Raw genomic sequence first — 13,853 nt, forward strand, 5'->3', positions numbered from 1 at the left:
GTGATAATCCGCGTTCACAGCGCGTCGCACTGACCGTGTCGATATTAGCCGTCCGAGTCGTCTTTAATTACATGAACAACGAGACCCGTTACAGAAACCAACCACGCCGGCGACAGCGATAACAATAGGCAACGACGACAGAGCGACGTTACGAACGCGGACGGAAAAGCGGAAGTGTGGAGTACAACGCGGCCTCGACTCCTCAAGGTCCGAGATGGCTCTGTTGCCGAGACGTTGCCCTCGTTTGCTTTTAATCCAGATCCCCACTTGCTCGATGCTTGGTCCATTTTGCATCTTCCTTCGATCTTCGCGGCCTGCTGTTATGCACTGTTCCTTACTTCTCGACTTCATCAACTTGGAGAACGGGCGCCGTATTGTCTCTCCTTCTCACCCGCGCCAAGACTCTCTCTCTCTTTCTCTCTCTCTCTCACTCTATCTCGCTTCGCCATAATACCTCAGAGGTCTTTCCTCTTGGAGAACGTTCTTGGAATACAATGGACACAATAGAAGGCGAGGTCAGTCGCCGGCTACGATCGATGATCCATCCCTGGTCTCCGACAAGTGAATGATGCCTGTATATTTTTGTGCGCGCCCGCAAGGTACTGTTGGATGTTATACGGTACCAAGATAGCGGTTTCTAAAGTGTTCGCTTTTCTAAGCTTCGTGCAGATATCGAGTAAATGCAGAATATTTCCTCCCTACTTTTACTTGAGAATTTATTTATTTACTTTGAAATATTTTACTTCTATCCGTGAATTTTTAAAAGTGGAAGTAACGAGTAATATTGAATGACTGTGGAATAAAATAATGGAGAAGGAAAGTTCTTTCAACCTAAGGTAAAGATATCCTTTTAATTTCGTTTATACAATATTTCAAATATTGTGATATGCTTAGATTTTAACAAAATAATTTTTTGATTTAGTTGTGCGTGTGAGTTCTTGAAATTATGAAATATAACATACAATGAATTTTTATGAAAGATGAATAAATAGTCGTCATCCGTAATAATATATTGATATATATTGATATAATTAAAGACACTACACACACATGCATTTAATACTTTTTAAAAATATGACTTCGAATTCAAATTGAGAATTTATTTCGGTCACGGATAAACCCTCTCAATCATTCCCCTGTTTTCTCCCATCGGAACACTTCCATTACTATTATGAACGAATCTCCTCGATCAATCCGCCCATATGCTAAAACAATCATTTCGACAAGTTATTTACAATGCGCTTTCTCACTTATCGGTATCTTTAATCAGGCACACTTACAACATCGCAAAAATCTAGCCGCTAATTCGAAACACGACTGAATGCATTCGAATGAGACGAAACGATCGTGTTTTTAAACCTTCCTTGATCTCGCGATGGTTTAATCGCCATTATCGGCATTATTTCTATCAACTCGGTAGAGCGAACGGTTATCAAGATAAAGAAGATATAATAGAATCGTAATTGACAGAGAAAATCAAGTCAATTGCCAATAGTTCTCATGTATTGATCATTGATCGTCGTTCTCTCCCGATTAACGTCCGAAGGCGACCATGAAAGGCAATAGAATGATAAGAAACAGACCCAGACCGCTCGTCACGCGCTAATTACAGCGCGCTCGTGACAATCAGCCCGGGTGACGACACGACGAGCGAGCGCCGCATCCATCGCTCCATCGCGGTCCGGCTCGCCGACTCCGAATGGATGACAGTGTCATTTTCACGCGGATTTTACGTTTTGTCAAAATGCTACTTTCACCGTTTAAACATGGCAGAAACTAACGTTCCATGGCCATGAGTTGTGCTCTCTCTTCTGGTCGCCGGCCTCCTCAAGGCGCGGCTTTATAGTTTCGATTGCCTTAGAGAGATCGGGGCATGCGGGAGGAACTCTCGGGTCGTGTCAGTCCTTTCGAGATCGATTTCTTACCTTATTTGTTATTATCAATCGCTACGATAGAGACTCAAAGAGAATTGCGAATAAAGTATTAAAAGAAATATGCTTTACACCTTCTCTCTTTCTGATTTTCTTGACATGTTTATAATTTGGTATGTGATTATATTTTCCTTTATTTATTATAAAAACCAGCCAGTCGAAAATAATATAATTAATATCGATATGTCGAATTTTATCGTAAATGATCTACCATAATGATTTTTTTATTTCCCGAATTAAATTACATCGAAATTATATATATATTTCCCATACAATTAACTATAAATATAGGTATATATTAAATTTATATGAAAGAGAGTTAAAATAATATTATATATTACAATAATTAAAAATTAGTTTTATATGGGAAAAATATATTGTACAAATCTTATCGCTAGTATTAATTATTGAATAATTCTAATATATTAATAATATCTTTTGACAGATGACGCGAGTAACATACGTCAATATTATCGTGATTAAAGCTAATAGAAAATTGTTTATTTAACATACATGATTTATTTGCTCTCTTTATTATATTGTATATATTTACGAATTAAATGCACGCATACCGCAATCATAGAGGAAGTGGAGTTTCTGATCGAATGGTCGCACAATTAAGGACATTGCGAAGAACAAAGAAGGCCGTCGTTGATTTTCATGCTTCGACAAATCGTCGATTTGACCTTCTTCTATGCAGATGCGTACAGAATCGGGTATGGGACAAACAAACGTAGAATCGGTCGTTTACCGATTTTTGCGCTTTCGCGGCCCAGAAACCTCCGTCGTTTTTATTCCTCCTGCCCCCTTCCTCCCGCCCCACCCTTTCTCGTTTATGATGATTCTTGCTCGTCGCGCGAGTGAAATTCAATTTCCGTTTTACGAGCAGCTTCCGATTCTTCTACCGGATTTTCACCGATCTAGGATTTTTTGCCCAGCGACGACCCAGAAACAAACGATTTCATTTCCCGTCTCTATCGGCGGTTACGCGTCTCCTTCAATTTTCGCAGTGCATTATCGCTCTCTTATCATTCCAGAAGAAAATTAACAAAGCGTATTTATATGCATCACTTTAAGCAATTTTTATTTCCATTTTTCATTTTTCTTGAAGTTTGTTATCAATGTAAAGCATTGCTTTTTTGAAATATTTGACAGGCAAACTCGTGACTTTATTTAACAGCTGTTCGATAATAGGAAATCGTTCTTTTATGTTACGGAATATGAATAATCAGATCTTGTCTCTTTTATTGTGAAGTAGATAAGGTCGTGCATTTTCGGAATTGCAGAGGCGTACAAGATGGATTTTTCTTATCTCCAATTCCGGTTACGGCGTGGTTAGCGTGGCCTACTCAAAACCGGAATTGGGTCGGTTTAGACGTAGCTAACCGCGAAAACGACTGCGATGATGGTGGAAAAAAGGAAGAATGGTTCGTGCGAGTGCGGCAGACGTCTACCTTCATTGTCGGTCGTACCAGAGGGAGAGTCGCGATGCCGAGAACGATATGAAAAGAAGTGGAAGGGGTGAAAAGGGTACCTAGATAAAATCTAGCCTAGATGTTGAAAACTCGCGCGATAACAGAAAGTTTCAAGAAAAGCAGATATATAACTCGCAGAGAAAATGACACGAGTTTGAAATTGATATACAAATATAATTTTAACAGAATTTTTACTTATATAATGTTATAAAAAAAGCAATAAGCTACATTATCGAAATTATTATTTTCTTTAAATTGTTCGTGTTTCATGTGAATTCTCCTTTTTGTTTGGTTGCCGTCTCTCACCGATAACGATCGCTTTTATTTTTAGCAGGTCCTCAATAATTGATAAATTATAGATTCCAATTCTATTTTATATAAATCCGAAATAAGTCTACATAAAAAATATTTAAAAGAGAGGCTTAAATGTTTATATAAGAAGGATTATATAAAAAAATTGTCGCTTTCTTTGTAAAATAATTTCTAAGATATATCGCGTATATATACCATATAGAGCATATTAAAATGACCTCGCCGTGAAACAGGGTCAGACTCTCACCGCTCGGCGATAAAACTTGGCTTAGAAAGTCTTTTCACCCCTTCCGCTCATTACACTTGTACTAGACGAGTATCTCTGAAGCAAGGAATGTCTTCTATCTTAATTACGCAATTTAACAATCCATTAAACGTTTTCCACTTGCTTTCATTCGATCTAAATCTTTTTTTATAAAATTGATGTGAAATCAAAATGTAGCACGCGTATATCTCGGTAAAAAAGATTCAATTTTTCAATAAATAATTCAGAGTTATTTGCGTTTGTGAGTTGTTCCTTTCTACAATATTTATAGAAATAAAAGTCACAGACTTTAATTTGATTTCGCGACTGTAATAAATTTATTATTTTTTCCCGTACATGAATAATATTGATAAATATAAAATCTGAAACAAAAGTAAGATTAAAAATAAGAAGAACAGAGGAGAAGATAAAATAATAAATATTTTATCTCTTTCTCTCTTTGGTTAATAATTAATTTTATGTGAAATTGTTTTTGAAAATATCTATCTCGTCGTCGCGACATCTGCATTTACGGCACGATGCACCATGATGAAATCTGCTGGAACTAAAGATCGCAACACTTACTTTGTCGACGACAATTGGAGTACGGACAATGATTAAGGCACATTCACGCTTTTTAGCGCCCGTATTAAGGTAACTCTTGCCTTCGTGAGTTAAAGTCACAGTATGTCGTACTGAATCCTTCAGTTGCAGGTTCCTCGCAATGGAAACAGCTGTCTTCAATAGTCGCTTGTCATCGTCACTCCATTTACACTGACCGTTCACTTAATCGACAAACATGCAGTTGCATAAGATCTCCGAACGTCATTTGCTCCCGCTTCATCTTTTGCTCGCCGTATTTGTATGCGCATGGACCGCTGAAATATCTGAAGTTATATGCGAGAAGGTCTCCTTTAAGGAAACTTCCCTGGGGGATCGGTATTCGGATCAGGAAACGACGACGCCTGCGCCAGTCGCCAATAATAGTCAGAAATTAACATCGCCAATCGTCTTCGAGACTCTCTCCCAAAACAGTTCCAACGTCTTCAGACCCAGTATACACTTAGGCGAAATCGAGCAGCCCAAGAATCGAAAGAATCCCTTCAACAACGTGCAACACGTGAGATTCGAGAACAGTATTCATTTGGACGCGCAGCATGAGCGGTCCCAGAATGCCCTGCAGAACACGTATCAAGGTGTCTCCGGTCTGATGGATGAAGCGACGCGACCGAGCAGAATTAAGTTCCAAGATGATATTCATATACCGTCGAGTATCCGTCATCCCTTCAATAAACAGCAAGAAGTTACGGAGACCGTTTCAGGGTCGCCGCTCGAAGAGGCCACTGTCGGACACGTGTTTCTCGATCAGACGCTTTTTCAAAACGTCTTGCGGAAGCCGCAGGACACATCGACAATCTTCGACAAATCGATGACGGATCATCGATCGACCAGTGCTCACTTCGATCTCTCGAGATCTCCTCCGTACGTCATCAATTATTACGCCAGTCAAAATCAGAACGCTCACCAGCCGATGCAAGAGACCACACTCGAGATGATCAAAAAGCCCGAGAGTAACGGTGTCTTGGTTGTTCAGCAGTCCACTTACACGAGGAAGCGCAAATTCCCGTACACGTTTTATCAACCAGGTGAAGAGTATCACGATATACAATACGTGGAAACGCCACACTCGACGATAGCTTATCCGCAAATGAGAAGGTGGGTTTTCAATGTAGCGATCGAATGAACAGAATATTTTAGGGAATTAATGAAGCAATGTTACATTTATATCTAATGTTTTCCGTCATTAATAAGATTGAATCTTAAATATATATAAAACGAAAATATATCATTTGCAGTATGTCTCCTTGGAAGAAGATTATTCACCTGATCAGTACTTTTCTGCCACTGGGTCTGCTGTTGGCGTTGACGCCCAAGGTTGTGCGGGTCGACAACAACACGACAACGTGAGTCGCCTCCTTTCGTATCTACTCGCTCATACTTTTTAAATCAGAGACAAATTTCATTCTAGTCAGCCGAGCATCGTCCTCTCGAAACTTCGGGTCGCCGACCTGCCAATCGAGCATAAACAGGCACGCTCGCTCGACGAACAATCAGCAGCCATCTGCGAAGATCGATCAATATGCGAATTGATTCTGGCTGGCGGCGAACCGCAATCCAACATTTTGCAGAATATCCTGTGGAACTTGGCTACTAGGTAAACGACGCACTTCAGTTCCGTATAGCTGATCATATTTGTAAAACAATATAAACAAAAATATATCTCTTTTCTTTTACATATTAACAGAACGCAGATGAACGCAGAAGCAGATGACGTAGCAAAAAGAAACGATCTTCGTGAGATATTTAGCGCTGTGAGAAAGAAGGATTGTACGACCATTGATTGTTAATGACCGTCTAGGAAGTCTGAAAAACCACTTACATACAGCTACACACGCGATCAATTTCGCGCTTATTGATTTATGGCGTTGATATTTACACATTATGCAAATTCGTAACTTTACGCATGAAATAGCAAGAGTACAAAAAACGAAAAAAACATTATAATTATGCCGATTACACACTATATATGTATAATAACCATAGTAATAATATATATATATATATATATATATATCAATATGTCGATTATATATTATAGATAATTATTGATAGAGAGAGATGCATCGCATAAAAATTAGTTATACATCACTCATCTACAAAAATATATTCAAGCAATTTAATGTTCTCTTTGTTTAACTATTCGACGATTTAATTTTGTGCGTGAAAAGCGTTCTGTAATTTAATTCAATAAAAACACGACACTGTCGATAAGTGAGAACGATGATTTTTATATTAATTGCGTATAACGCAACGATTAATGAGCCATCGTATCTTTCCGCGTGAGCAAAACAACAAGACGCGCAAGTCGCTGTAAGAATAACGAAAATGAGGATAAAAACTGGATTTTTTTAAGAATGAAGTACCGGGACGATTATTCGGAAATTCGTTCCGCCTGTGCATTCGTGCCGATCCTCGTCCTCGCAAGTGAAAGTAGTCAGTTTTATAAGTAGGTCGGCGTTATTCTACTACGGCGAGCGCGCGGTCGGAGAATTTATGGATGCACAACGGACTTTCCGTTTGACGGGCGAGCAGCTGATCAATTATCGTACACGCGCCGCGCACCCGTACACGCGCCGACAATAATTACACGCGGTCAAACCGAGACGATGAGGCGCACCGCAATTTTTAATTAACAAGGTGTCGGCCAAGTAAAATGGATAATTTGAGGGCTAAGTGTAACGACGCTAAATGTAACAGGTAATATGTAACGATGAGTAAATGTAATATGTAATTTCTAGATATAATATTCGCATGGCATTCTCTCGCTCTTTATTTATTTTCTCTTAATGTTTATATTTTATATTTAAAAAATTACGATTTCCTCTTCTCTCTCTTTTCTTTTTGAATTGATTTAATTTAGAATTTATTTCTTTTAAAATAAAAGTATTGAAACATTTAACGACAAATAGCAACTGAAAAAGGCAAATAAAGACTTTCTATTAAAATAAACTTTAGAGATAAAGATGAAAAAAATCATATTTTTTCGTATAATTATAAAAAATGTAAAAGTTTTGCTCTGTACGATATTTGTGCGAACCTAATTTTATTAGAAAAAAATTGAAAAATAGATCAAAGTATTATTTTAATATAAGATATATTAATTTTACTAGTTTTTTTAATTTTTTATATAATATTAATAATTAAAAGTTTTAATAAATACGAGACTATATGATATTGTGTAGTATATGATATACAAATGTGTGAATTTCTTTTGATAGTTTTACTGAAAAGACACACACACACACACACACACACATACACAACTTGTTTGAAAAATCTATCATAAGAAAATATTATAACAGAAATAAAAGACACGCGGGATTATTTCTCTTTTCTCTCTACATTTATAATTATTATTATTAAAGAATACATACAACTACATATAGTTTTATGTATGTGTGTATAAATGTTATATAAAATTTATTACAATTTATCGTACGAAACGCACAAAATTATTTATATTTTAACATTTAATTACAATTGATATAAAAAGCATTATATTTCTTAAGAGAATTATTTACATCGACAGTATACATTTAAAATTATATTATTAAATTATATTATTTTTAATATTATATTTTTTGCGCTCGGGACTTTTATCTCGTGCACAATCATTATTACCATTTTGATTATTCATATCCTTTAAAATATATACTGTAATCAATAATACTTGTATTACTTTCTAAATGATAATATTTATAGTAACGCTAAAAACGTCAATAACCAAATGAATTATGAGGCATTGTTTTATGTCGATGTCATCATTTGCGGCGAAAATCTGGTAAATATCAGCATAATACGAGACGATAAAAAGATAATTGGCAATTGAGAGAAACAAGCGTAATAAAGACGAACACCGCAGTTGGATTTCGGGTCGTTACGAATCGCCGCTTCTCCATTTTCACTTCAGGAATGCAAGAAAGCTTCGACTCGCGTTGATAACCAGTCGATCCGGTCAAATCAATTAATGACGTCCTCTCTGAATATCGTGAGAATATCATACTCAGAAATCTAAACTCACCATAATAAGATACCTTTTGCGCGCAATTACACGAGCATTTTTTGCATTTATTATAATATTTATTTATTTAAATTTATTTAATTTGCCTATTAAGCAAGATTTCACAGATTTATGAATTAAGAGTATATAGTACAAAATAAAATATTTAAAAATTATAAAATAAGTAATAATTTATAATTTATATTTATATTAATAATAATAATTTAAAAATTATAAAATAAATATATATATATATATAAATTATATAATGTAAATCTGTTATTTTACTGCAGTATATTAATTCTTTATAATATTCTCTCTCTATTTTTTTTCACTTTCTCTCTCTCTCTCTCTCTCTCTCTCTCTCTCTCTCTCTCTCTCTTTCTCTCTTTACAAAAATAAAATAAATCTTGAAATTGTTTATATTATATTAACACACACTTATACGTACAAAAACCATAGATGACATTGCTGACTTAAAAGCAGTATCATTACAAGTTTAACGACTCATTTAAATCTATGTTTTATTTCGCGCGTTTTTGATTCTGGATAATATTGTATTATTCATTATATCACATTTATCATTATTCTCGGCTACATCTTTTCCATCGAAAAATCGAGATGCCAGGAATGAAACGTCTTCGTTAAGCGAAATCCGATAATATTTTTTGCGGACATTAAATTTTTTTTTCGGTCTTCGGACAGACCTCAGAATTTCAAGGACAATTAACGAGTTCTAGCGAAAATTGATGAGTCTCGCACTTCCCGAGATACTCGAAGGTCATCGACACGTAGTCGTATTACCGATATCGTTATCGAAAGTGAGCCATCTTTTGCGCTGATTCTTATACTTCTGAGCGAGTAATGAAGCGTAGTTTCAAGCATAGTTGAGCAACGAGAGCGCTCGTAAAATGCTTGGAAATGCGCATGTTTCCGCGATAGATTATTTCGCGATGTCTACTTCGACATTTTTTACGTTCCAGAAAATCATGCCAAAAAGGCATGATAGCGCCTTTATAAGGCACGATGAAGAGGCGAAAGACTTCGTGTTCCAGAAAATAAGCAGGAGAATAAACAGATGTGAAGATTTTTCACTGCATTTGTCAACAAGCCTCCTTTTAACGGTATCACGGTATGTAGAAAAGAAAAAAAAACTTTCACCCTTTCTTCTCTCTAATCTCCGTTAAGATCTGCTTAAAAAAAGATTAGAGGTTCGTTCAACGTATCTCGGGACGAAAAATGTGTAATATTGCAATAGCTCTCTATTGACAGATCACGCAAACATTAAAACTTAGAGCGTCTTTGACGTAAACGACGTTTGAATCTAAAATTCATCCGCGAATCTCGGACAATGCAACGAACGCACGGAGACGCTTCTCTCTCTCCGTGGAGAGATTGCGCTGAACAATTAAATCATATACTTGACGAGTGTAATTGTGTCGTAGAGCAGAGCGGCAATCTTGGCTGTAATTATGTGACAACGATTTGTCATGCTTAATGCAAGCGTATTTCCTTTTACAAAGTATTCCGGGAGGTCACCTAAGACAGTGATTATCTCATAATTAACAACTTCTGATTTTATCTTCAGACGAAAATTGAATCAATAATTAAATTTAATCGGTAAACATAATTTAATTATTAAAAAAATTTAATTAATAAAATAGTTGAGAAAAATTTTTAAATTTGCCGAATTTTTTACTTTAAACGAACGAGAAGACAAAGTAAAAAATTTTACTCATACAAAGTCTATTCGATTGAATATAGAATAGAGTTATATTTATTTTGCTTGATTTTGATTAGTTAAAATTTTTCCATTCCTAACATTAAATAACGTCGGTCCCGATTTCACTTCTGCAAAATACTGAGTACGAACAGCACATTATCTGATATCAATTGTATACATTTTCTGTCATGTTCTCATATTCAGCTTTCACGGTTTTACATTTGAACCCGTCCGCTCCGCGACACACGCGTTGCTGCGGATAGAAGATAAAATATTATACAGTGTGCCATCGTGAAAATCGTCGCTCGTCGCCAACAATTCTCGCCTCTTCCTCGTTGCTTTAAATACACAGTCAAAATAACAATGGCTTTAAACGTTTGATGCTCAGAGCTCTTTTCATATCGCAAGTTTCACCACGCCGGAAGTAATGCGGCTGTGAAAGCGCATGTCGTGAGGTATGCGGATGACGAGCTGATTTGAATCCTGCATAAGGATCGATGATTCTCGACTTAGAACCACTTGAGTTCTTTTTTTTTTAAGCTATATAACGACTGATTCGATTTTACGCGCGAAGAGAAAATGTTTTTCGATACTTTTAAAAAGAGATTTTTTTCTTAGATTTAAGAGATTAAAAGAATCTTTACCAAATATATTGTATAAAATAAAAATATTTTCTCTTTATACTTTATATCATTAACGCGCGTAATTTGTGACAGTCATCGGAAATTGCTAATAATACGTGATACGTGGGCGTACGTAGGATGTTCGCGACAGCGATGCGTGGATTCGTCTTCGAGATGTGTCAAGGAAAACGAGTCTATTCGGAGATGCCGAACGATATTGGAAAATGTTGCGAACGAGAGGCCTTCGTGTACATTAACGCACGTATGATAAATAATGTCAACGCGATCGTAATGCCAAATGATCTCGCCAAATGCGAGATACACAGCGTGATACTTCGAGGACGCGGGAATTAAGAGAAACATCTGTAAGATATGTTCCGACTGATGAATCGCACGAATGCCCGTTACTTAATCAAATATTTTATTGTGCGAAAAATAATTGACTTACTGATTTTTAAACCAGCTGAATTACATATTCTTAACGGAATTTTATTCTCGATGGAACTAAAGAATCTGAATGAACTAATTTTTTTTTTTTTTTTTTTCAATATATTTTATATCAATAAATTTTATTTTATAATTATTCTAAAACACACACACACAAATATATTTGCCTATTTTTATCAAAAGATTTTTTTTTTTTTTTTTTTTTTTGTAATGTGAATATATTATATTATAGAATTATTTAAAAAAGTTGTTGTCATTAGTATAAAATTGTCAATGAAATATTACTTTGAAATAATAGATTGTAAATGTTACATATATCGAAATCCAAAAAACAAAGGATACGAATTACGAGAACCTTGCGAGTTTTTAAATGATTAAACATTTGAAACTAAAGTTTGTTACTAATTAATAAATTTTAACGCTGCCAAATAATTTATAAAGTACATTAAATGTTGTAGATCCTGTCTCATAACCTTTCCAAATTTTATAAAGCTGTTTACACACAAAAACTCAAGAATTATACAAGATATTCATCAACATTTTTATTATAAATTTCTTATTTTAATTATATAAGAAATTTCTATTACTATTATTATATTTTAGTAATAAAAAAAAATATTATCATCTCTCTTCCTCTAATATAATATTTAAAATAAATTCTTTTATCTTTGCATATTATATATATGATTTTCATTGATATTATTATTATTATATATGGCACATACAATATATATATATATATATATATATATATATATATATTATCACTTTTATTAATTTAAAAAATGATAAGCTTGTATAAAAAAAAAATCATGTATAAATAATAGACAAACAAATTTAAATACAATTCATTAGATTGTTATCTGTCACTCTTCTGTGAAACTGTCAATAATAGTTTTATAAGCGTACAAAGAGCTCTTGTAATGCGTGAAACAGAATTTTAAAGGAGTTAATTAGCGGCGTCGGTAGCCGACGCGAAGAAAGTGGTACGTCCATCAATTGACGAGTCGTCGGACGAGAACGAATTTAAACGGAACAGCTTTGCTTTTCAAAAGGGACTCAATTAACTCTCGTACTTTTAAATGTTTGCATTAGATGGTCATGAGAGACGTGCTAAAAGCAGGATGTTGACCCTTCTGAGAAGAGAAACTCGTTAAGCGATTCGTATACACGCTCGTGGACCACGACTCCGAGACTTCTTCTCTCTTCGTAATTAGACGAATGTCCCACCTGCCGAGAGATACTAAAACAATGACGTGTCAAAGCAAATATATAAATCATTTCTTGTCAATCTGACAAAAGCTATCGTAATCCTTATTTAATAAACATGTTTATATCTCTACATCCGTCCATTTAAGAGCGAAAGATTGAATTTTAGTATCGTCGCACGAAGCGATAACGTGCACGATGTATGCTAAATCGTTAATCGACGATTGCAATTTATTAAAAAAAAAAAAAAAAAAAAAAAAAATGGAATTCAAAATTGACGGCAGTGCAATCGATATACGCGATTTATTCGATCCGCGATAAATGAGCGAGCTGCGACTAATATGCCGTATTAGTCACGTATTGCATTGAAGAGAACTGCAATTTCTCCTCGCGCGTTTACGTGTTACTACGGGGCCACACTTACCTACTGATCTATATTACTCGCGGCAGTATTCACAAGCTGACGTGAGAAATTAAATGGTCCGAATCTTACGAAAAATCTATTAAATTCTAATGTATTTTTCTATTAATAATCAAACATTAAGAAATGTTATTCTAAAGAGTTAGTTGGAAAATAGATCTTCATCTTGTCACGTAAGATGACAGCAAGTACGCAAACTCTTCTTAATCAAACATTAATATTATTTATTAAAGGTAATAAATTACTTTGCGTCATTAATCATTATAATTAAGTATGAAAAATATTTATTTGATTTGAGATGACTTTGCTGTCGTCGTTACTTGTCAAAAACTTCAAGAAGTAAAAATTAATACTGTCAAATATTCGCATATATTTATCCTTATTTATATATTTGCATTTCTAGATTTCTTAATTTTATATTCAATAATTATTCAGGTGGCACAGGAAATATTTGTTTATTCTTAAAGATACTTCCTTGTCGCTGCTTGCCCAGAATCCTCAAAAAGTGAAAGTTATTTTTTTTTTTTTAATATTCGCATTTCTAGACTTTTGGATTCCACGAAAATTATGTATATATATATATATATATATATATATATATATCTCAGATATTTTTCAAAATATTCCTACAATATATATATATATATATATATAATAAATGCAAATTATTTTGGCTTTCCGACAATTTTTCTATTACATATTGTATCTCTCTCTGCTCTCACTATAAAACTTTAATCCAAAAGATATTTTCAATAACGAAAACGTGACATTTATTTCGTAAAAGAGAAAAGGATAAGAAAAAATAGATAAGAAGAATATTTCGATCTCATATACAAAATGCGCAAAA

General features: G+C 34.6%; 2 protein-coding genes across 6 annotated transcripts in view; one reads left to right on the forward strand and one right to left on the reverse strand.

Moving 5' to 3' along the window:
* The window catches only part of LOC138935415 (uncharacterized), a 90,240-nt gene that overhangs the window by 5,192 nt on the left and 71,195 nt on the right, over positions 1 to 13,853 (reverse strand). Inside the window, exon 1 of one of the 4 annotated variants that reach the window (XM_070299976.1) lies at positions 5,847 to 6,171. The exons of 2 other annotated variants lie outside the window; for them this stretch is intronic. The gene's annotated coding sequence lies outside the window, so the exon portion shown is untranslated. Of the gene's footprint in view, positions 1 to 34; positions 374 to 5,846; positions 6,172 to 13,853 lie in introns of those variants that run through there. One more of the 4 variants, XM_070299975.1, reaches the window with a different exon arrangement.
* LOC138935416 (uncharacterized) lies at positions 4,561 to 6,470 on the forward strand. Of its 2 annotated transcripts, none has more exons than XM_070299978.1 (5): positions 4,561 to 4,616; positions 4,677 to 5,678; positions 5,819 to 5,926; positions 5,992 to 6,177; positions 6,268 to 6,470. In XM_070299978.1, the coding sequence occupies exons 2-5, from the start codon at positions 4,762 to 4,764 to the stop codon at positions 6,368 to 6,370; spliced, it is 1,314 nt and encodes a 437-aa protein (XP_070156079.1). In that variant the 5' UTR covers positions 4,561 to 4,616; positions 4,677 to 4,761; the 3' UTR covers positions 6,371 to 6,470. The 2 variants fall into 2 exon arrangements, with proteins under 2 accessions (XP_070156079.1, XP_070156080.1); XM_070299979.1 differs by having other exon boundaries at positions 4,602 to 4,616; positions 4,671 to 5,678.

The sequence above is a fragment of the Polyergus mexicanus genome, unplaced genomic scaffold (assembly GCF_030449975.1).
Source record: "Polyergus mexicanus isolate NDT 795.1 unplaced genomic scaffold, iyPolMexi1.0 SCAF_8, whole genome shotgun sequence".
In the NCBI taxonomy this organism is placed as follows: Eukaryota; Metazoa; Arthropoda; class Insecta; order Hymenoptera; family Formicidae; genus Polyergus; species Polyergus mexicanus.

Excerpts from the sequence above, each read along its gene's own strand:
- LOC138935416 (XM_070299978.1), top strand. The coding sequence starts at position 4,762 with ATGCAGTTGCATAAGATCTCCGAACGTCATTTGCTCCCGCTTCATCTT. Across the intron at positions 5,679-5,818 it reads GCTTATCCGCAAATGAGAAG|TATGTCTCCTTGGAAGAAGA; the intron begins GTGGGTTTTCAA and ends TATCATTTGCAG. Across the intron at positions 6,178-6,267 it reads CTGTGGAACTTGGCTACTAG|AACGCAGATGAACGCAGAAG; the intron begins GTAAACGACGCA and ends ACATATTAACAG.